General features: G+C 36.0%; 1 protein-coding gene across 1 annotated transcript in view; it reads right to left on the reverse strand.

Annotated features, from left to right (window-relative positions):
• Positions 1–617: 617 nt before the first annotated feature.
• Positions 618–25,486, reverse strand: part of ACER3 (alkaline ceramidase 3) — an 87,114-nt gene continuing 62,245 nt past the window's right edge. Inside the window, exons 8-11 of the mRNA XM_016196361.2 lie at positions 15,424–15,525; positions 13,032–13,136; positions 8,204–8,249; positions 618–7,638 (exon numbers count right to left, since the gene is read on the reverse strand). Of these exons, the coding sequence (XP_016051847.1) occupies positions 7,585–7,638; positions 8,204–8,249; positions 13,032–13,136; positions 15,424–15,525 (307 nt within the window). The 3' untranslated portion in view covers positions 618–7,584. The remainder of the gene's footprint in view (positions 7,639–8,203; positions 8,250–13,031; positions 13,137–15,423; positions 15,526–25,486) is intronic.

Raw genomic sequence — 25,486 nt, forward strand, 5'->3', positions numbered from 1 at the left:
TAGGCTTGGAGTCAAAAGGTACCACAGTATAGTTTAAGACTAATGACAAAAAAGTATAATTACTAAACATCTTTTCCCATGAACAAGAGGATTGCTGCTGGCTTACATGGCCCCCTTTGCTTGGAAGCTGGAATAAGGTGTGTCCTGAGATGCAACCCTACCAAGGCGCATACCTTGACCAGCTGAGCAGAGGCTAGATTCCAGCCTCCACTACCCGCCTCCTAAACAGCTGCCTTTGTGCAGTGCACAAACTGTAACTAACCATGGTAACCCTGCCTTTATATAAATGTATCGATGTATTAAATATAAACCAGGGATGCAACACTGCCAGAAGTCTTATTTGAAATAGTATCATTTAATACTGTCACCCAGAGAAGGGTAATTTAATGCTGATATATAGACTAGATTATAGCAGATTAGATAAATATACATAATTCTACTATCTTCTAGAAAAATGATTGTGGCACTGGCAAATCAAATGGAAAAAGTTAATAAGCAGATCTGAGGATCACCTAAAAATGGCTAGTTCCTTATTTAGATTCAGTACAACCTATGTTTATTAAATAATTGCTAGCAGAACAAACATCTACCCCAAAATGAAACTAGGAAACCATATATTAACTTGAATAGTTTATCAGTTGGTCACATTGATATATGACTCAGAAACATTAAAAGTATGGTAAGGCTTGACAGTAAACAATGCCCGGTCAGTACATTAAACAGAAATTGATGACAGATTCATGTATTAATGGGTATTAAACAATTTAGCGCTACAAAGAAGAGCCAAAAAGAAACAAGGGCTAATTGTAGAAAGGACTTTGAATTTTTCCTTTTGGGGAAAAACAAGCATGCATGACAACGACATAGCTTATTAGTTCCTTTGCAACTACTATGACACATTTTATATGGCATGAGAAAAACTGGTCTAAAGAGCTCAACTTTCTGGAAGTCAACTCAAAAGATGAATGCAACTAGCATTTTTTGACTTTACAGTATGGAACAGAATTTCTTTTATAACAAACAAAATCATGTAATTTTCCCAAAGGTTTAGGCACTTTGCAGCAGACTGTTCCCAGTCTAGTAAAACTATGAGGAAATAATTTTATAGTGTATTCAGACACAAATCTTATGATTACATCCAACACAAAGAAGTGAGAGATGTCTCAAATGTATAAAATATTTCATTCTGACAAATACACACCAAATCACCATGCAGAGAAGGGCAGTAAGAAGTACTTTGGGATTTCCACTATGGAGCTCATTTGCTAAAGATCTCCCAGAACCAGAGAGGGAACCTTTGAGGCTTTGCAGGTCGTCTTCTTTTTGTATGTTTAAACAATACTGTTAGAATGTATAGAAAAATCATTCTTACTTTGCAGCCCATACAACTGAAGACTGGATTTGGCCTCTGGGCTATAGTTTTACCTACACCTGGTTACATGGGTAACTAAAATATTGTTTCACAGTGACCTGTGACCTTATTTAATCAAGTGTTCAAACCTTTTGACAACTTCCCAAATCAAATTCTAAATGAAGTCTTTTTTTACTTCTGACTTGAGATTTCCTGGAGGGTCCCTGAAAAATCTCAAAAGATTTGTTCTTTTACCTTGTACAAACAACAATGTTGAACTAATTCAATTTGATATGTGAACTTGCATAGCAAGCATTGTCAAATAAGAAGTGATGCTTAACCCTCCCTAGTTTATATTTGTATGGGTGTAAATTAATATAAATAGTTCAGAAACGGAATGAAATTTTAGAACCTTTTAGTTTCATAGCTGTCCATATTATTATACCCTGGCATAATGTGATCAGTCATAACTCCAGTTATCTTAAAATGCTGAATGTCACAGAAACAACTAAATTTCCTTGTCAATTGTGTTATAATGAACTCTCATCAGATCTTTAACCATGGTCATTTAAAGCCTTTTGTCATTCACAGATATTTTACTCTGATACTTTTCTGAAAACTCTTGTAAGCAGCTATAGGCTTCATCTTCAACAAAAAGGGACTGAGAGAATAGCAGGTACTCAGGGGTACAGGCTTCTGACATCATTGCTTACATAACTTTAAGATCACACCGCTAGACTAAGTAATGATTTCCAGAACTAATGGAGAAGCTCATGGGTTCATAAAACTACTAACCCAAAATTAAGACCTGGATTTATCACATGGAACTGAGTAGACCAATAAAGAATAATTGTTATTTCTTCTATGACTTTTGCTTGGAGTATTGCTGGCTGTTTAATGTCCTATTTTCCAGATTGAAGGAACACCTTTACTCTTAAGCTATCTATGACTTGCAGAATTTAGTAGATTATATCTTTGTAAACAAAAATGAAACATTTACCTTTTCTCCTTGCCCAATTCCTCCAAAATTTGGAAACTCTTATTGAATATTCTTATTTTTATGGCAATAGTTACTTGAATATGTTCAATAAGAATTTGTTCTCCTTGTAACAGGACAGAATTGGAAACACTGATTATATTACCAAGGCTTTGACTAGAATGTAATATTTGAGAAGATGTGCAGAGAGTTCTAAGGAACTAAGGTTGACTTAAAGGAGCCAGTGCTTACAAAGCTCTCCTGGAAAACTGGCCTGGCACCCTTACAGGGTTCCCAGCCTTACAGGTAAGGAAGGCCACTCCATGGCAGGCCCAGGAAGCTCAGAACATTGTGGGAACCCTGAGGAGGGATTCGTCTAAATCTGCAGGTGCTGCATGTGAAGTCTGATGGTGAGTTCTTGGCTTGGCTCCCCAGCCTCAAGGCTTTAAAAAGTACAGTCTGAGATTCCTAAATAAAAGTTCCAGCAAAACAAACTTTAAGAGGCCTACGTCATCAATTATTATTCTTGTATGTAAACAATCAGGCCAAGTATGATGAGACTAGACTTGTTTTGCAAACAAAAATAGTCTTACCCTGATTATCTTTGATAAAAATGAGGGTGATTATAAAGGGAAATTTTGTTTCAATAGAAAACTAGATTCTAGTCCTGTTCATACTCTTTGAGTTATTTACCTGTTTGTAAGTTGGATCTTGCCATCTTGTGCATTTTGTCAGTGATTAACATTTCCAGTTTTCTTCCACTCCTGACTTGGCATCACTAACAACTAAAACTGCCTTTTTCCTGAAGCCCTGCAAGCTGAAGCTGGACTACTTGTTATAACTGTAAAGGTTTTGTCACTGCCACAGTTCACACCACTCAAGAAGTTCACCAGAACATAGTTCTCTGAGCTCCAGGAAATAACCATGACTGTGAGGTGGTCACTACCGTCCTCATTCCACCATCTAAAGACACTTCAAGACCAACATCTAGAAATCCTTTTGACTGCCCCCTGGACTCAAAAATTGAGTTTATGATCTGCTCTAACTATTTATTTTTGTTTTCCCTTTTGTTTCTCTGTAAATCTATGTCTTTTCCTTTGCAGATCTCCAACTTCCCATCTTTTAACACAGATTGCTCCACAGCCACCAACTGTTAAACTTCTGATCTGTTAAACTTCTTGGGAGGTTTTAGACAGGGAAAGAAAAGGTGTGCAGAATACACCACTGTGGTACGAGAATTAGTTTGAGCTGAAGGCATGTGGGAATCAGCAATGCAGAAACAAGTCTTTTTTTCTGAAGTTCCTTTATCTGACTAAAAGTAGAATCTCCCAAAAGAACTCAACGGTCATAAATACTCTCCCCTGGGAGTTTCATACTACACCTGAACAGACATTGTCACAAAACTATCATGTCTCCTATCTATTCCCCTAAGGGCCCCTAATCTTTCCTAAATGTCATTTGTTTTCCTGTAAGTGCTCTTTCTCTCCCACCCCTTTCCTTATTAAGTCCCAAATTCTGTCTAGAGTCACATTTTCCCCTTAACTCCCGTGCAGGTATGTGAACAAGAATCTGCCTTTTCCCTTGCTAATCTGTCATTTGTCAGGCCCCCAACTACTGAATCTGAGGATAGGGGAGAGATTTTTCCTCTCCAATAGGAGAAACTAAGTCCAGTGGCATGCTCACATAAACCTCGGCAATAGTGGCAACTTATTCCCATCCAGCAACTACAGCTACACATTAAAATAAAAAAGTTTCCTTATTCTTGAAGGAAGTGCAACAATTTAAAAAACAGCACTGAATTTTTCCAGTCAGATAGGTATGGCCATTCTTTTTCTTTTTTTCCATTTTACAGTTCCCCCTGCCCCAGGTGTTTACTTTTAGCCAAATTTTGGTCATTATTTCCAAATGTTTACTACATAGTGAACAAGCTGTAATTTTAGACACTAAAAAACACGACAAAGTAATCAAATTAATTATATTATAGCACTGATATAAGATGTAAGACAGAGGTAGATCTGCAAATTGCCACATAGTTGCAAATTCCAATATAACTGGTTCTCCTTGAAACCTCAGTTTTACACAAATGTTTATCTAGTAGCACATCATAAATCATAGGGTTAAAAGAATTTCTTCTGTCATGAAAATGCAGAAAGAGCTAAAACTGTACACTTTTTTTTCAAGAGCAAAGTAATATGAAACACATAAAACTCATAAGAAAACCTTAAAGTAAATTATTAGACTTTTAGGGGCATTGGCTAAATTTGGAAGGTGTTTGTATTAAAATAGAACTTCGTTTTTGCAGGCATTTAAAGACTTTCATGTATTGTGTACCTGAAATTTTTGGTCTTTTAATTTTCTCTGACTCACACCTCCTCTTCTTAGTATAAGAAAAATCCTTTTAGAGTAGGGAAAGCCCAGATTAACAGTCCTGGAAATTTTGCACTAAGGTCAAACCATAATATTTCACTGAATTCTACTAAACCAAATACCACTGTTTTGGGTCCTCATTTGTAGATTATTCAAATGAATGTTTCTCCTGTTAATGATCAATTTATATAATATCACAAGGATGAAAGAGATCACTTCAGGTGGTGGCAATGTTTCATGAAAGTACCAAGGTGGGGAGGAGTGATCAATCTGATTAACACAACCACTTTTCACCTAATTTTTCCTTAAAAAAAAAATTAATTGCTTTCTATTTTCTGAAGTGAAAATGACAGCATAGGAAAAATATTAAAATGTGCAAGCAAACTGTCTCTTTCATATCTTCATAAAGTATTGTTTTCTAAAATATAATTTGCTATAGGGCTCACAGATGAGCATCTTTCACATCAGGTGATATGCAAAACCATTATTTGCTCAGCAAGAAACAGGTTTGTGTGTGAGTGTGTTTTGTACACTCTAGTTAACAGGAAGTCTTCCAAGAAAATAAAGGGAAGGGACAGGGGTAGTAATACAACCCTGTAATGCCCACCCAGAATCCTAGAAAGAAAAAACAAAGCCATTGACATAAAGATGATTTAGCATTACCCTGAAGGTCAGCAGTATTTCCAAAATACCACCTGTGGCACAGATACAAGGCCTTGAGTGTGCTAATACTTAGGTTGCTAAAAAGAGAGCCAGTGGGGCAAAAACTAATTTGGAAAATGAAAGAGACTGGATTTAGTCTCTGCCCTTTGCTCAACACTTGTAAAATGTTTCGTGTTGTCTGTTTTCACAATAGAAACAAGTCTTTGAAAAATTGGCCACAATGTTACAAGTCACCCACTGGTGTCCATGCTTCCCCAGGAAGGTGCTGGACAACTTTATTCAACAAGTGATGGCTGAACTGCTATTCAACAAACTGCTCTAAAGGGCTTTGCTCAGGGTGTGCTCTCTATGCCCTTACTGTGACTTTAGACTTTAACTGCAACACCTCTGTCTCCCAATGTTTAGCAGCATTACCATTAAGGAGTTGCCTCTGTTTCTATATATAGATTCTTTAAGCAGAAGTATATCTTGAAGGAAAAGTACAAAAGACAATGGTGTGAAACAAATGGAACTCATTAAAAAATGTAAGATTGCTGACAGCCTAGGTAGCTGCACATGAAATGTACCCAGAAGTCAGACTTTTGTGGTAAAAGAAATAACAGCCTTATGGGCTGTGTGTTGTAACTGTTCAGTCTCATGTTTTCCTAAGGCACGACCAAAGTTGTTTTTTACATTTATGTTTTAGCAAGTACTTTTCTAGCTGGAGGGTCATAAAAGTAGGTGGAAGTATCTGCCTAATGGCATGACAAGGAAGATAGCATTTGGACTAAAACTAAGGCCAGTAGGTGAAGAAAAAGAATAAAATTTGTACTGGTTTTAAATTTGTACTAAGGCTACTTACTGAGTATTGGAAAAATGACAGAAGTGTTTAATGCCTTTGCAAAATAAAAAGTGTCCTTTTGAAGCTGTAGCTCAGGATTTCATCTGGGATAATGTCACCTACCATGTGGTAAAAACAATCTGGATTTTATAATAATATATAAGCAAGAAAACGTCATAAAAATGCTAACTAGTGTAGAGCTACAAATGTGGTTGATATATGAATAAAGGGGTCAAATCCAGGTGTTATATTTGTGAAAAGTGATAAAATTTGTTAGAATTCAAATCTAAATTAGAACTAGCTGCCTTACAATGATATTTCACTGCCATTTTTCAGCACTTTGACTTTTGGGAGTTCTGTTACAAGTTCAAGTAAGTTAGAGCTGTTCTCAACCCTGAAATCTATTTCCTTCAAAAAAGGAAGGAGCAGGTATTCTAATAAGCTTTATGTAAATAGGATCCTGATCATTTCTCTGGGCATAACCATGGCCCCTCTGAAAACCAGAAAATGTTGCCTAATTTAAAAAGCCAGAGTATAATGACATTCATTGATAGCGTTACATAAGTTATGCTAGGAGGATGGAATATGGTAGCCAGACCACCAATGTTTGCCTCGCCATAAAAACAGTAGCAAACGTAAAGATCTGCAAAGATAAAAGGAAACAGAACAACCATCTTTAACTGTCTGGAGCTACAACATTCTACAGGTGTCCTCATAGCCTTCATGAAGGTTGCAAGATGACCGTCCCACACTGACTGGCTGTGGCCACACACAGACAAGCCAGAGCTGGGATGCGATTACCCGGTGGCAGGTCTGAGCTTGCTCATGACACTCTGACTAGCACAGAGGCAGACAGTGAACAACTACCAGAATCCCACTGATAGCTCTTTTCTTGTTGTTTTTTTGAAACCTTGGAAAACCATCCATGAGGTTACAAATATAAATCAAGGCTGACACAACTAAGTGCTGGCTCATAGCTGGCCATCTGGATATGGGGTTTTGCCAGCCTAGTTGTTTTCATTATTTAACCAAATACTAAAAAAACTATAATTCACATGCAACCCTTGCCAAAAAAAGAGGAAATGGTAAATCTCCTATGATAAGCACAAACTGCTAACCTGTTAAGAAAAGCAATTTTTCTAGAATTCAAGTATATATAGACATACCATGTCTGTTTCCTTTTAAACATCTTAGGGTGAGGAGAACAAATGAGATAACGACATAAGCTAAACATCCAACAAGCCCCACTCCTCATTCTCTGTGTGACTGGCAGCATTAGTAAGAAAGCCACTCCTTTGCTGCGATGGTCATGATATATTTGAACATGTAAATCTTTAAGGATTTCCCTATTCATTTGGCCGGGCCTATGGTAGGTGTTTTTTTTTGTTTTCTTGGTGGAATAATTCATCAGTGCTTCCTGAGAGGCTCAAACAGGATCACTGGCCAGATTCCGAAGAGAAACTGTTTGGAAACAAGTTGGAACAAAATGAAAGAAGATAAAAGTTTCCATATATATTGTCCCTGAAAAAAATGAGAAAGAACCCATGGGCTATGACTATAGTGCTTGGTAGGTTTGCTCGTGGTTGTCCTGGAGGTAGTACCAGAGCACAATATATTTTTTCCAGGCTTGCAACAGATCTCAGAAACTATGCTTACTTAATTTATTTAAATGTATTAAGCATCTACTTTGTCAAGCATGGAGCTGGGCATTAAAATCATCTCATATCCTTAAAACAACTCTGCAATGTAGCTATTAACAAGTCCATTTTATTGTTGAAGAAACTAAGGCTTAAAGAGAAGAGTCTTGCCTAAGGTCACAGAGCAGTAAGTGGAAGAATTAAGATTCAAGAGCATCTGGTTCCAAAACTTGTACTCATTCCATTACCTCTCCACCCCACCCCTTCCTCCATCCCATCTTTCCAATATCCCATCTCCCAACACACACACACACACACACACACACAGACACACACACACACACACACAGACACACACACACCCCCTTCTCCCTATGAAGTGGACTTACCTTTACTTTTGGCCTCCATCTCAGGTACAGTGTTCTTGTATATATACTGAAAGAAAAGGGGAGGGGAGAAAGCTCTTTAGACTGATTTTTAATCCATGCAAACTGGAGTAGTGACAAATTTAACATTAATGCCTATGTATATGTAAAGAATAAGCAACACTGGTATATCTTTTGTTCTTTTAGCAATGTTGGTTTTTTTTTGAGTGCCTACTCTGTGCAGAGCACTTGGCAAGATGCTAAGGGAGAGAGAAATGATCAACTCTCATACTGTGACCTCAGGATGTTTGCAGTTTAGTAGGGAGCATTTCATTCATGTTTTATAGGATTCATATCACAATTGCCAGTTTCATCTTTGAAGATATATGGTAGTAAGGGTTAAAGCAGAGTATTAGAATATTTTGAAAATGGTTATATGAGCTCTACAGATTATAATACAGGTATAAAACAAACAGGAAGGTAACAGAGCTTTTTTCATAGTATACTTTAAAATATACTATGAGTTCTAAAGTATACTTTAGACCTCTGAAGATATCAGAGTCTAAAATCAGTACATATAGCAAAGGTAAAGTTAACATAAAACTTTCCACAATATACAGCATACGAATTTTTGTATAGCACACTACTTAAATGTATTTGAATAGTAATATAGTATATCATGTGTGCATATGCAAAACATAACTTTATAGCGTGAAAATTTTTCTCTTTTAAACAAGAGAAAGAAAAGGTGATAGAGCATGTATAGTTGAATTTGTGTAATTTAATGTGGCTATAATGTCACTGTACCCCAAAAGAGAACTGTAAAGGGGAGTATCAAGTATTATGAAGAATACTCTACTGTCTTAAAATATAACCCCTCTGACAGTTTTTCAGATGTTAATCTCTAAAAGAAAGCTGCCACCTTTTCCCTTTTCTTTAGGCAAGAACTTGGACTGGGGTGGAGAAGCTCTGGATTCCAACCCTTGCTGTTACCTCCACCACTGCCAACTACTTAAGTACCTATACTAGTGGGGCAAGCACTGGACCCAGGGCTTTGCACACATTTCATTCTTTAAAAATATATATATATATATATATATTTTTTTTTTTAATCCTTGCCTGAGGATATTTTTTCATTGCTTTTCAGAGGCAGTGGAAGGGGGAGGGAGGGAAGGGGAGGGGAGGGGAGGGGAGGGGAGGGGAGGGGAGGGGAGGGGAGGGGAGGGGAGGGGGGAGGGGAGGGGGGAAAGAGAGAAAGAGAGAGAGAGAGAGAGAAAGAGAGATAGAAGCATCAATGTGAGAGAGGCACATTGACTGGTTGCCTCCCGAATACACCCTGACCTGTAACCGAGGTATGTGCCTTTAGCTGGAATCGAACCCTTCAGTTTGAGGGCCAATTCTCTAACCACTAAGCCAATCTGGCTAGGGCCACACATTTCATTCTTAAACAACCCTACTACATGGGCATTATTATTCCTGTTTTGCATATGAGAAACGGTCTCAGAAAGGTCAAATATTCCATTCAAGGTGACACAGCTAGTAAATGCTAGAAACAGGACTTGAATTCAAGTTCTGTATAACCATTAGCCAACATATTATACTCTAACTGCCAAGTGACCTTGAGCAAATCACTTCTCTCTGGGCTGCAGTTTGCTTCACCATCAAATGAAGAAGTTATATTAGATGATTTCCAAGGTTTCCTAGATTGGTTTGGGAAACAGAAAAACTCTGGGCTCAAATCCAGGCAATCACACTAAAGATCATGTATGAGGTACTTGACTTTTCTGAGCTTCTCTTTCCTCAAGGATAAAACAATACCTGCCTTATAGGACTATCATATAGGAGGTAATACATATCAAGTGCCTAGCCCAGATGAGGTTATGAGCTTAAAATTAAAACTTTTTATTGTAGAAAATTTCAAACATAAACAAAAGTACCTATCACATAAAGTTGTTAAAAAATCTTCTTCTCATATTTGTAGCATCTGTAATAATGTTTCCTTTTACACTCCTGATACTGATTATTTATGGTTTTCCTCTTTTCTTCTTGTTGAATTTTACCAGATATATCAGTTATTAAGTTATAGTATCTCAGCTCCAAATCCACCCCTCTATATTCTGTTTGTGATGCAGGAGCTGACACTACAAACCACACTTCTGTATTGACAAATGCTCCCAGATACTCTGCTAATAGAGGACATTTAAGAGTCACTGCAAAGCTGGAGGAGAAAGAAGGGAGTTCTTCCTGTTTTATTTTCATGAGGGGCTGTTGGCTTGTGGTTCCTGTTAACAGCATCCCAACAACACTTTCTCCCTGTGGCAGCAGCACTGTGTTCCTGGAGCAGTAGTACCCTTCTTCAGAGGCCTGGGTTTCAGCCCAATGGGGGTCTCTCCTCTGAGCTCAGACACCAACACCAGCTGAGCAGTGCCTCCTCTTCAGACTTGAATTTGGAGACTCTAAATTCTTCAGTACTCCTCCCCTCAAGAGATAGAATCTACATCCCTTCTATTTAGATCTGTGACTCTGACCAATAGAGTATGGTGGAAGTGACGCCATGTGAACTGAGACTGGGTTAGGAAAGGCCCTGTTACTTTTGCCTGGTTCTCTTGAGATGTTCCCTCTGGGAAAAGCCATCTGCCAGCTATGAAGGCTGATTACATTGAGGATGAAGTGACCATGCGTAGGCAGCTCTAGTTTACAGCCACAGCTCCTAGATGACAGCCAGTATCAAATGACAACCCATGTAAGTGAGCCATCTTGTACATCTATTCCAGCTGGAGCCTTCAGATGACTGCACCCAGAACTGACATCTGACACCAGCCCTATGAGACTCCATGTGGGGACTGCCTAGTTGAGCCCTTCCAAATTCAAGACCTACACAAATGTGAGCAAAATAAACTGGTTTATTTTAAACTAGTAAATCTGTAGTTGTTGTGTAACATTAGTAAGTGAAATATGCTGCCTCCCCCTCCCTACTTCTTTTTCTAGAACTCCAATTAAACATGTCAGACACTCACTTTATCTTCCATTTCTCTTCACCTCAATTCCATATTTTTTGTCTCTGCTGCATTTAAGTAACTTTTTCCTGATCTATTTTCTACTTCATTGATTCTCTCTTCAATTGAGTTTAATCTGTTATTAGTCCTGTACACTGAGTTTAGCATTTTGGTTACTACAGTTTTCATTTCTAGAGATTCTATTTGGTTCTTTAAAAAATTTGTTTGAAGAGTTTCTTTTTCTTTGAACTTGTTAAATTTATTTCTTCAAGCATAGAAACTGACATTATTTTAATAATCCCTGATAATTCTAATATGTGATATTTTTACAGGTCTCTTTTTGAAAAAAAATTTTTAATCCTTACCCAAGGATATGTTTATTGATTTTATTGATTTTAGAGAGGGAAAAGAAGAGAGACAGAGAGATAGACAGACAGACAGACATTGATATGAAAGAGAACTGGAAACCTAGGTATGTGCCCTGACCCAGAATCAAACTTGCAACCTTTCGGTGCATGGGACAACACACCCAACCAACGGAGCCACATTGGCCAGGGATCCTTGGGATTTCTGGGCAGTGTTAAGGTGCTAGGTTTTTCATTCTTGGGTTCACTTTATAGTTATTCTTGTTTTCCCTTTTCTATCATGTCAATTTCCCCAAGCATTTTCTCCCATATCCCTTCCCTTTTAAATTAGATATTTCTCATAAGATATGGGCTGAGAATTCAAATAACCAATGTAGTAAGAAGTCACAAAAAGTAAATTAAATATACTTAGAGCCAGAGTTTAAAGAGCTCTTCCATGATTAAGCTCTTCGCAGCATGAATTGAGGATTCCTGTTTAGTTGTACAGAATTTTTTTTAAATATACATATAATTCTCAGGTAGTTATATTTTAGATAATTCAGGTTGCCTAAACAAGTTGGTTTCCAGATAAGTGAGATGCAAATGTTACTTTGAAAAGGTATTCTAAAAATTTCACTTAAGTAAATTTTCACATTGGTGAAAGAAAAAAAATTTTCCCTTTCTACAAATATTTCAGCTCTCTTAATTCTTGAGAAGAATTTAAAATTAAACATAGCCTGATCCCCTAATACAGAGCTCGATATGTACACATTCATTCATTAAATCATTTAACAATATATAATGAGTGCTTACTATGTAACAGGCATCATTCTACCCTTTTGGGAGAGTTGCAGTGAATAAGATAAAGTCCCAGCTGCTCTAAAAAAACCTTACAGTCTAGTTGGGGGAGGTAAACAAATAAATGTATAACTAGTTATAAATGCTTTGAAGAAAAATATGACCTGATGCAGGGAGAGAATGATTTGGAAGTATTATTTGGGTAGGGTGATTCGAGAGAATTCTGATTCCACTGTTCTGTTAATGGCTGACCTCCAATAGACTCTTTATTAGGCGAGCAGGGAAAGAAAAGTGGCAACCAATTTATTTTAGGGAAGGGGGCAAATTAAGCCAGGGACTTCAGATACTCACATTTTCCAGTCCCCTACTCAGGGGATCTGGGCACTTTTCTTCCTAAATTTATTCTTTGATGCTGATCAACAAAAAATGGAAATATTTACATTCTACTTGTACTAAAAAAAGTTTATATCCTACTTGCATCAAAATGTAGATCATGTGTCAGAGGTTAGTTAGTACAACTGTCTCACTTTAAGGCTGAGAAAACTGAGCTTCTGAGGGGAAGGGAATTGCTTAAGGTCACCCAGTAGCAGAGGCAAAGATGGAACATAAATTCCTGATTCTGTATCTGACATTTTATACTTAAACAACATCCTATTTGAAGAATACAGAAAAAAACAACATTGTAATACTAGATTTAAAAAGTCTATTTCCTACCTGAAAAGAATGTGAAGATAAGAACCAAGGCCAGTTAAAATATGCCACCATGCATGAAATTGTGTAGTAACACCTATAATAGGTGGTACCCTCTTTCGAAAGTTCCTGTGAGGAGAGGGGGTAAAAATCACCATGTTAATTTAAATAGATATATATTTAGCAACTAATGCTGACAGTCTTAGAGCACTTTGAAATGCCATTCTCAAATATAGCAGTTACTTAATTTCCTCAAGTCTGCTGTATTATTTTCCAAATTGTATTTTCAGGAATAGTATTCCTAGCAAAAGCTCCACGAAAAATGGCTCCGGTCAAAATAAATGTGGGAAACAGTACATAGTTTATTGCCCTCTTGGAGATCTGTGATGCATATTAACAGATTAAAAACTCTGAAGTCTTACCGTAATTAAAAGAGTTTACCTTCATTTATTTTTTTTTTCAGGTAACCTACCTACCCTTTATTTAGGTATTATCCTATTAATACCTTATGGAACAAATGTTTCCTGGAGAACACTTTGGGAAACACAGGTCTACTTAGCTATTCATGCACTTATGGAACTACATACATGCTTTTCCTATGCCCTGCATACAACCATTACCTTAAAAGTGCATCACACAGTCTATAAAGTTCTTTTGTATCTATTATTTCATTTCATAGGGAGTCTCTGAGGTGGGTATTATTAGCTTTGTTTTACAGATTAGGAAGCTAAAAATTCAGAGAGATTCCTCCGCTTTTTATTGAATTTATTGGGGTGACATTGGTCAATAAAATTATATAGGTTTCAGGTATACAATTTTATAATACATCATTTGTATACTGTATTCTGTGTTCACATCCCCAGTCAAGTCTCTTTCCATCAGAGAGATTAATTGAATTGTCCAAGTCACTCTGCTAGTGGAGCAGCCAAGTCTAAAATTCTAGATCTTTTGATTAAGTGTATACTATATTACTATTCTCATTTATTAGAGGGGGGAAAATCAACACAAAACATCAAATTATTTTTATAGATATCCCCATGAATTTTTGAGACAATTACCATCTAATTTTGAGACAATTGCCAGCTCCAGTGGGGTTTCTGATAGGTATTACCGATTCAGAGCCACTTGATTAGATTTTAGGTTTCTAAGTAAGGTGTGTTACTTGTTTGCTTATGCACATTAAAGTCTACACTTACTTAACTTTTTATTATGGAGAATTTCAAACATGCAAAAGTAGGCAAAATTATAATGTATCCATTACCCAGCTTCAATAATTATAATTTATGGTCAATCTTATATCATCTAAACTCTCATCCACTTCTCCCCACTATCCCTATTTAAATCCCAGATGTTATATCATTTTATCTCTAAATATTTCAGTATGTATCTCTTAAAGATTAAAACCTCTTTAAAACATAACCATAATATCATTTTTCACACCTAAAATATTGACAATAATCCTTTAATATAATCAAATATTCAATTACCAAAGTTCCAATCATCTCATAAACTTTTTTTTTTAAGGTTGGTTTGTTTGAATCAAAATCCAAAAAAGATCAACACATTGCACTTGGTAGATATGTCTCTTAAGTCTCTCTTAATCTATAGGGTGTCCCCCCAAAATGTATACACATACTTTGAATAATTATAAAGGCAGTGTTTATTAAAATACATTTCATTTTCAAAATTAAGCTATCAGCTGCTAAAGTGTTGTATACATTTTTTGGGATACCCTGTAGTTTCTTCTCCTTTTTTTCCTCCCCTCTGCAGAGACCAAGTCATTCATCCTGTAAATTTCCCACTGTCTAAATTTTGCTGATTGCCTCTCCGTGTTGCTGTTCAATATATTCCTCTGTCCTCCGTGTTTATGCAAAACTGTTAATTCACAGAATTTTGAATTGGAAGGACCCACTATTTTAATTTATTTAACACGTTCATTTTAATGAAAACTGAGGTCCAGAAAGATAGTGTTTTAGTAACAGACTAGGGTCCTGAGACCCAAGATTCAAACTCCAGTTAATACATAATTGCTTGCAAGATGAAACAAAAGGAACACTTGCCTTTCTTATAAAATAGCATTAATTATATGAGAGTACAAAATTATATACATGTATTTCATATCCTTATTTCAAAGCATTATTAAGTCTTCAGTAAAGCAAATTAGGCAGATTTCAAAGACCTAGTCAACATTTGATTAAAAATCCCTACAGATGTTACAAAATATTCTTAGGTCTAATTTTTTAGGTAATTTAAACAAGTCTACCCAGAATTTAACTTTATTGTATTGTACATATCTTTTTAATTTCAACAATGGCAAAAATTCCCTTCAGGGTACTAATAATTCTATATGCCTATGAAACTCTGAGTAATAGATTGCTTCCAAAAACATTTCTCAAAGACTGAAAATGTATCTTACCTCAGTGAATCACAGAAGATATTATCTATGTTCCATAATAAAAATCCTAGTAAAAATATACCCAAAGATGTATAACCCAGTCCTCTAAGCCATGGATAAACCCTGTGGAAAAATAAAAAAACACAATTAAATTTTGTCAAGTCATGTCATGATCAGAGCTTGAAGTCAACACTTTCCTGAGAAAGAAAGGTTTTTGTTAGTATTAAAAGCAAAACCTAATAAATGCTCTAATACATCTGCCTATTACAATTAGCCATTAAAAGGTACTGGGAGAGAACGTGCTTCTAAGGCTTGGCTAGGTATATCAAGAAGGCAACTCAAAAGCCCCCAGGCACTTCATCAGTCCCACAGAAGTGCAAGGGGAGTGGTAGAACAGAATTAACATTGAGTCACCTGCTCTGTATCAGACACTATAGTAAATTAGACACACACTACACACATACACACACACAAATAAAATCTTCAAATAAACCCATAAGCCCATGAAGCAGTTATTATCCTTTTTACTTCACTGATAAAAAAACTGAAGCTTGGTGAGTTACTCAAAATAATAGCAGCTTATATGTATATTTTAAAGCTGCAATGAGATTTCATTGACTTACATTAAAATGCATATATTTAAAGTGTACATTTGTCTCAATCTGGAAAGACCACCTTTCACACTTCAGTTCCTATCTGACTAAGTCACCTGATTTTGTAAAAAATCAGTTTTTTACTGGGAACAGGTGACAGATGGGTTTTTCATTTTCGGTGAAAGATTCAAGAATTTTACTTTGGTGGTGCTGAATAATGTGGCAGAATTTATGTGCAAATACAAACTATTATAAAACCCATTTTAACTGCATAGTTCTCTGTTTTTTGTTAGACGTTTGTTAGAGAACAGAGTGGTAGTTCAGATCTGGTCAAAGATTCCAGTCAGATATTTTCCTCCAGAAGTATTCCTTTCAAAAATGTCTTGCATGTGTTGTTCAAATTAGGTAGCATAAAGATAAAACTGAAATTTAATCGTACAGTATTGGACCCTCCTTCCTTTTTAAAGAGTACTTTTGAAGTATGCATCTTACTCCCCAGTATTGATTGCGTTCGTGCTATGTAAAAAGGGGAGGTGAGAGAGCACATGATCTAATGTTATATTGATGAGGTAATGTAATAGTGATTGTTCACTTAAGCATGTAATAAACACTACTCTATACTTCAACACTATCAATACTTCAGTAAAGCAAAAAAATAAAGTGTACATTTGATGAGTACATACATATATATCCATGAAACCAACACCACACTCAAGATAATAATGTCCATCACCTCCAAAAGTTTGCATTTTTTACAATGTTATATAAATGGAATACAGTATATCAGCTTTATTGTGATTTTTTTTCCATTTGGCATAATTATTTTGAAATTCATCCATGTAGTTATATGTATCAATACTTCAGTTCCTTTTATTACCAAGTAGTACCCCACTATACAGATATACCACAATTTATCTGTCCAAATACTGGTGGATATTTGCGTTGTTTCCAGTATTTGTTTGTTTTTTGCTATAACAAATAAAGCATCTACGACCAGTCATAAATAAGTCTTTTTATGGGCATATGCTTTCATTTCTCTTGGGTAAAAAGCTAGGAGAGGAATGGCTGGACTGCATGGCTGGTGACTGTTAAACTTTCTAAGACACTGCAGAGTATGAATGTTTTTTTTCTACATCCTCACCAACACTTGGTGTAACATCATCAGCCTTTTTAGTTGTTCTAGTGGGTATGTAGTGCTATCTCTGGAGGTTTTAATTTGCATTTCCTTAATGACTAATGTCATTGAGCATTCTTTCATGTGTTTATTTGCCATCCATATATCTTCTTTGATAGCTTGTTGAATCTTTGCCCATTTAAAAAATTGTTGTTTGCCTTATTATTGCACTGTAAGAGTTCTTTATATATTCTAAATGTAAATCTTGTTGGATATATATTTTGCATATATTTTCTCCAACTCTGTGACTTGCCTGTTATTTTGATGTTCAATTTATCAATTTTCATTAGTTTGCATTTTTGTGTGTCCTATTTAATAACTTTGCTTAACCAAGCCTGAAAAGATTTCTGCTGTTATAACTTCAACTTTTACATTTAAGAATATGATTCAGTTCTAGTAAATTTTTGTAATGGTGTGAGTTTAAGTTCATTTTTAAAATAAGAGAATCAAGCTGTTCTGCACAATTTGAAAAGATTATCTTTTCCCCATAGAATTACTTTAAATGCTTATTTAAAAAGCAGGTCATAATGGATGCATGGGTCTATTTTAGGATGGGTTTTTTGGATGTTCCATTGATCTATATTGCATTCTTAACAGCAATACCACATTGTCTTAATTAGTGTAGCACAGAGCAAAACAAGTAGGGTAAGTCCTCTAACTTGACTGTTCTTTTTTAAAAAAAGTGTTTTGGCTATTCTAGATCCTTTGCCTTCCCATGTAAATTTCAGAATCAGTTTCTCAATTTTTACTAAAAAGCTTGCAGACATTTTTTGATTGCACTGAACTTATAGATCAATTTGGGAAGAACTCACATCTTAATAATATTGAGTTTTCTATCCAAAAAATGATATATCTCTCCATTTCTTTAGGTCTTATTTCTCTCTCTCAAAAAACCAACCAAACAAAAAACCAACCAAACAAAATAAACCCCCATCATCATAATTTCCAATATACAGGTTTGCATATATTTGCTAAATTTAACCCCAAAACATTTTATATTTTTTTGATGCCATTGTAAATTGCACTTGAAAATTTCACTTTCCAACTGTTTGGTACTAGTAGATAAAAATATGATTTTTGAATATTGACTTGAATCTTGCGACCCTGCTGGATTTCACTTATTAATTCTAGTTTTTTGGTACATGTCTTGTGATATTTTCTGTACATGATCATGTCATTTGCAAATACTATGTTTGTATAGATCTTCCATCAGTATAATGTTGAATAGAAGTGGTGATAACATATATAGCCTTGTTTTAGTCTTTAAAAAAAAATTTAAAAAACGTTATCTTTATTGATTTCAGAGAGAGGAAGGGAGAGGGAGACACAGAGAAACATCAATGATGAGAGAGGGTGATTGATCGGATGCCATGCATATGTCCCCCGACTGGGGATCGAGCCTGCAACCCGGGCATGAGCCCTGACCGGGAACTCAACCTCGATTTCCTAGATCCTAGGTCGATGCTCAACCACTGAGCCACGCCTGAACAGGCTAAAAAAAATTTTTTTTAATCCTCATGCAAGGATATATTTTGAGAGAGAGAAGAAGGTAGAGAGAAATATTGATTGGTTGCCTCTTGTACGTGCCCTGACCAGGAATCGAACCTGCAACCCAGGTATGTGCCCCGATCAGGAATTGAACCCACAATCTTTTGGTGCACAACACTCCAACCAACTGAGCCACCTGGCCAGGGCTCCTTTTTTTAAAAGTTTATTGATTTTTAGAGACAGAGGGAGGGAAAGGGGAGAGAGAGAGAATTGAGCCTGCAACCCTGGCATGTGTCCTTGACTGGGAATCAAACCAGCAACCTCCTGGTACACGGGACAACACCCAACTAACTGAGCCACACCAGCCGGGGAAGGGCTCTTTTATTCTTGGTTTTAAAGAGAAAATTTTAAAACATTTCATGACTAAATGTGTTAGATGCTGTAGAGTTTACAGCTTAGGAAAGTTCTATTACTAGTTTGTAGTTTTATTTTGTTTAGTTTTAGATCATAAATAGCTGTTGAATTATATTAAATGGTTTCTCTAAGTCTATTGTTATGTAATTTTGCTTTTTTATTATTATGAATGACATGAATAGATTTTCTCAAATATTTTATTTTAATGATAAGTATTTGTATATAAATGAATGAAAAAGGTGATTAAAAATCATTAGGAAAGCACAAGCCTGATGATAAAGGTTCTCAGAGAAGGTGAGGGTAAGAGAATCATAATCTGTCTTGAATTTGTTTCAGGGAGTTTATCATAGCCCCATTTGGGGGAGGCAAGAATGAGTTCCAGGTAACATAAGGCCTAACACTGGGAAGGCACCTGGCAGGGTTACAGTGTAGACGAGTGCTGAGATGTGACAGGAGTATGATCAATAAGAGCTGGATACTATTTCTGCTTCTAAGCTTACTTACCAGGGCCAATCTTCAGCTCTCAGCAGTTCAAAGCAAAATTCTTCTGTGGGGTGAAATGCATGTCTGGTTATCCAGGTAGCAGGGTACACAGGAAAGAGTTAAGAACTTCATCAGCACACGGGCCATGCAAGCTAAGAATAGTCTTTCAGGCTGTTCAAATGACCTGTTCCAATTTTCTTCCTATAGATCTTTGCACTGAACATTCAGAATGCATAAGGTCACCCAACTTCCCTGATTTCAGTATAGTATTCACATGCTCAATTGTGCCTGGTAAAATCCAACCTAGAGACATTGTTCATCCTTTCCAGAGAATAAACCTCTAGACTTTTGCAGTTGCTCAGTGGTATTGAGTGGGCAAGGGGATCTAATAATTTAACAGTCTCTTAAAGCTTTTCTTTTAGATCCCTCCTGCATCTTCTTTTCCAAAATGCCTGTTGCTGTTAATGCCCAATACTTGAGAAAATTCTCTGATGAAACTGGAGGTTCTTGGCTTAGGAGTTGGCTTTCTTAGGTTAGTTAAGGCAGTTAGCAGTAATCCACCTATTTTCTAGTTTATGCCTTTATTGGTCCCATTCTTTATTTCTCTTTGGGTTTATTCTGTTGACCTACTTTCTAATTATTGAAGTTGGATGCTTGTATCATTATTCTTCAGTTTCTCTATTTCTAATGTAAACAACTAAGGCTATAAATTTCCCCCTAAGATCCACTTTAGCTACATCCTACTTTGATTTTGTAGTATTTTCATTATGGTTCCATTCTAAGCATTTCAATATTTCTATTATGATTTCTTTTTTAACTTGTATTTAAAGTGTGGTTTTAAATATATATGGGCCAAATATATGGGCTATTTTGACTAATCCTGTTTTAACTAACTGTACTATAGTTGAAGAACAAGTTATGAACGAGTTTGTTTAACCCTGTTTTAAAGCTAGTATTGGATACATTTAACAATCACTCCAGGTATGCTTGTGAAGACTGTGCATTCTTTACTTTTTGAGTGTATTAGATCATTATGTTATTGTGTTACTCAAATTTTACCTAAACTCTTGTTTATATTTTTTAGTCAATTACTGTGTTAAAATATCTCAGCATGATGTTTTTATCCATTTCTTTTTAAAATTCTGACAATTTTTGCTTTAAAATTTCCATACAAATTTAAGATTGCCATTTTTTCTAGTAAACAGAATCTTTTAATAATAATGTAATGAATACATTTGTTTTAAATAATGCCTTAAATATTGTTTGCCTTTTATTAAAATGGCTAGTCCTTTTAGTCAATATTTGCGTAGTATATATTTTTATATCCTTTTCTTTCAAAATTACTGCATATTTGTTTTAACTGTGTGTCTTATGAGCAGTATATATTGCTGAATATATTTTCCTGTTTGACAATCTTTATCTTTTAATTGCTTAGCTTTGTCCATTTACATTTACTGTGATTACTATTTTGAATTCTTTCTACTCCTTTATTTTCTCTTTATATTTGTCTTGACTTTTCTTTGCTTCTATTTTCCTCCTTCTTCTGATTTCTTTTGGATTAGTTTTCATAATCCCATTTAACTTCTTCATGTTTTTGAACGTTACTATAAAATCAATTACTGTTTTTAGTGGTTACCAAAAATGCACACATAAAATCTAAAATTAATCACTGTAGCACCCGCTCCCCAAATTAAAAAACACTCCTTAGAAACTATATAACTAAGATTATCCTCTTTGTATCTCATATGTCCACCATTTTCGTTCCATTTTTTAAAATCTTTCAAATTAGATATTACTTTAAACAGTCACAATATTTTGTTAAGATAGTCCAATAAGTTACTATTTTTTTCTTTCACTGTTCTTTCTTGTATCTCTGAGCTTTCTCAATTTTTGTCTTAAAATGTCTTTATTTTACATTTGTCCTTAAAAGATATTTGAGTATACAATTCTAAGTTGATGTTAATTTCTCTCAGCACTTTGAAGATAACAGTCTACTGTGTTTTGGTTTCCATTGTTGCTGTCGATAAGTTTGCAGTAGACTATTATTCCTTTGTTGGTAATATGTCTTTTATCTCTGCAGATTTTTAAGATCTTTGACTTTGGACTTCAGCAATTTTAGTATGTTTTTTCAGAATTCAACCGTAGATAATCTCTATTTAAAGCAGAAAAGAGTTTAGTGCTTTCAATTCCACAGAAATACTGAATGAGCAAGATTTAGGCTCTCCATGAATGATTTATGAACATGACCACAGAATTATTTTGCCAAGGAACTTTTTTCTTTTTCACGTTTAGGAAGCTGGAGAATTGAGAAGCCTCTGGACCAACCATTGCATTCAACATCATACCATTTTAGCTATAATTCACAACCAGGAAGCTGCTATCACACCTGTTTGTTCCACAGCAATAATATGTATACCCTATAACAGTAAGTGGATGCCTTACACACTACCACTTCTCTCCCTCAGCTTGAGTTGGTTCTGAATTCCAGTCTCATGTGAATACATGTAATTGGCAGAACTTGAATGTACCTGGAACCTTACCTGCAAAGGAAATATGGGAAATAAAGCTTTTAGCTTTTTAGCATCTACATTATAGGAAGGCGCACTTGAAGAGGTCTGGAATGATGCTGAGAGAGCTAATCTATCACATCCGCCATACCTGAGAAATGTTTCCTTTCATTTATCCTGCTTGGGAATTGTTTTTAAAGCTGAAAGTCATGCCTTTTATCAATTCTAGAAATTTCTCACCTATTATCTCTTTGAGTATCTTTTTCACCCCATTTTTGCTACTGTCTCCCTTTGGAACTGCAATTAGAGTTGTTTCTCTGTGAAGCTTTATGGTTTATTTCTTTATCTTTAGACTTGCCTTCCAATTTAAATAACTGTCTTTTCAACTCTGTCTAATCTACTTTTTTTTTGTCTAATCTACTTTTAATTTATCCATTAAGTTTTTTATTTCAATGATTTTTTTAAATGCAAGAAGTTCTTTAATTCTTTTTCAACTTCATTTTTGATAATCTACTGTTCCTTGGTCAACTTTTCATTTTATCTTTTATTTCATAAATATTTTTAAAATACTTATTTCTGTTTCAGCATCCAATTTGGGAGGTTTATTTCTGCTGTTTTCTGTTTTCTTCTGACTTTTGCTTATGGTAGCTTGTTTCCTCCTCTAGATTTGGAATTATTAATTGTGTGCACATGTTTGATCACCAATTTGTTAAAATCTTGAGAGGCATACATTAAGGGTACATTTCTTAGAAGATAATTTGCTCTTGCTTCTCTAAGATATGCTGGGACTCTATAAAAGCTGGATTAGTTTGAGGTTAATTTTACACTTTGAGGTTTCCTAGACAATGAGGGTTATATACATTTGAATCCCAAATCTGTGTGAATGCAGAATAGTGATTACAAATTTTCAGGATAGTCATTTTCCCTACCTAAAACTGAAGATGAAAAACAAGTTATTGAAGGGCAAATTTTTTTCTACCCAGCCTTTCACTAACAGTTTATCTCTTTGATGGTTCTGGCCTTATGTCTACATGTGTGTGGTGGTGGGGAAACAGTTCCAAGTGCCCATCTGAAACATGCCAAAAGCTTTGTCTTTCATCTCTCTTGAAGCTATACAAACCTAAGACTCTGATTTCCCGGTACCTGCAAATACCTTCAAGTTGATCATGATCTCAGAACTCATTTGTCAGTCTACTTTGAAGCCCCTTCTTTGGATCTGATGCTCTGGAATTTTCTTTACATTCTTTTGAGCTCAGCTATGAATTTAAAAGGACGTTTGGCCCTGCCGGGTGTGGCTCAGCAGTTGAGCACTGACCAAAGAACCAGGAGGTAGAGGTATTATTCCCCATGAGGGCACATGCCTGGGTTGCAGGCTCAATCCCCAGTAGGGGGTGTGCAGGAGGCAGATCAATGATGCCTCTCTCATCACTGATGTTTCTATCTCTCTCTCTCCCTCTCCCTTCCCCTCTCTGAAATCAAGAAAGATATATTAAAAAAAAAAAAAAAATGACGTTTGTTGTAATTTACCCAGAATTTCTAGATGTTTTGTTACAAGAGAGATTTTCAGATATTTTGTCAAACATTAAAAGAAACAAAAGTTTTAGAGATTCGATTTGACTTAAAAATCTTTACTAACAAACATTATTCTGAGTTCCAGGGGTTACCAAGATAATAAGACTTCAAGAAACTTATAATGTAGTTGGGCAGACAGATAAGTAAACAATGAACAGTACTAAATAAGATAATCACCAAATGTTGATATAAGAAATAAGCTGTGGCAAGGTAGGTAGAAAAAAGATGTTTTTATTTCATAGGACTTACACTGTTACATACTTTTTATAGGTCTGTCATTTGTGTTTCTAAAAGTATTGGTATCCTATCTACCAGACCTGATTTTAGGTAAGGACTGTTTTGTGGGGGTTTTTTGTTTTTGTTTTTGCTTCTTTACATTTCCCTAAAGTGCCTGGATTAAAAACAGAACAAACTGGGGATTTTTGCTTCTGGGAAGATGAAACAGGCATACTTTTCCCTATTCTTCCCACTAAGTACAATTTAAAAGCTCTGAACATTATATATAAACAAACATAAGGAGACCTTGAAAGATTAAGAGAAGAAAGCAGACTGGTTAGGGACTCTGGACCTTAGTAATGCTACAGTAATAAGTTCCATGTGTTTTCTTTTTGCCTCATTTTTCCAGACTTAGATCTGCAAAACCTAGGAACCCAGAACTGCCTCTAAGCACAGACAAAGAAAAATAGCCCAACTAAAAAGCCTGTTCTCTCTAGCCAAAGGACCAGGAAAGAGGCAGCCTAGCAAGAAATAAAAATTACATATTCGATAGCCAAACACCACAGAAAAAATGATGGTCGCACCCCCCCATCCATGCTGCACAGTCTGATTGGGAGCCTAGACTTCCCTCCTCATCAGACTGTAAGAAAGTACCCCAAGCTCCTTCCAGGCTAAGGGCAAGTAGGGAGGGGCTGGGACTTTCACCCCCATCCAACAGTAATGAGCTCCCTACTCCCTGCAGTGTTAGTGGAGACCACATGGGAAGCCTGGACTTCCATCCTCATGTGACAACAAAGTGTTCTTCTCTCTCCCTACCATGGTGTGTCAGAGTAGTATGTCAGAGGAGACGTATTGGAGAGTCAGAACTTTCACCACTGGCCAGAGAGATAAGGTCATATCACTGAGGTGTCAGTGGAGGTCACATGGTGAGAAATAATTAGGCACTTCTGCCCCTCTCAACCAGGGTGGAATCAGGAAGGCCTAGTAAAAAAAATGAGAATTCTACCCCAGCCCGGCAGTAATGAGGAGCTCTTTTCTCCACTGTGTGCCAAAAGAGGCCTAGGAGGAACCTAAACACCAACTACTATTTGCCAGTAATAAGGTGGCACTCAGGGACCTGTGGGACTAAAAATCTAACATTCATGTTATTGGTGTCCTGGAAGAAGAGGAGAAAGAGGATGGGGCTGAAAAAGTACTTGATGATATAACGGCAGAAAACTTTCAAATCTGTACCCCCACCTCCAAAAAAAAAAAAAAACTATTAAAGAACTATAAACCCACTGATTCAAGAAGCTGAGCCAACCTCAAACAAGTTAAACTCAAAGAAATCCACATCAAGACACATCACAGTCAAACTTCTGAAAACTAAAGACAAGGGAAAAATCTTGAAAGCAGTGAAAGAGAAAAAACACCTTACCTATACTATAGGGGAAAAACAATCTGAATGACAGGATTTCTTGTCAGAGAACTTGGGAGGCCAGAATGAAGTGGCACACCATTTTTCAAGCTCTGAAAAAAAGGAACTGTTAACCTAGAATACTGTATCCAGTGAAAATATCCTTTAGGAATAAAACAGAAACCAAGACAGTGTCAGATGAAGGAAAGCTAAGAGATTATGTCACCAACATATATACCCT

The sequence above is a fragment of the Miniopterus natalensis genome, chromosome 11, assembly GCF_054644295.1.
Source record: "Miniopterus natalensis isolate mMinNat1 chromosome 11, mMinNat1.hap1, whole genome shotgun sequence".
NCBI lineage: Eukaryota > Metazoa > Chordata > Mammalia > Chiroptera > Miniopteridae > Miniopterus > Miniopterus natalensis.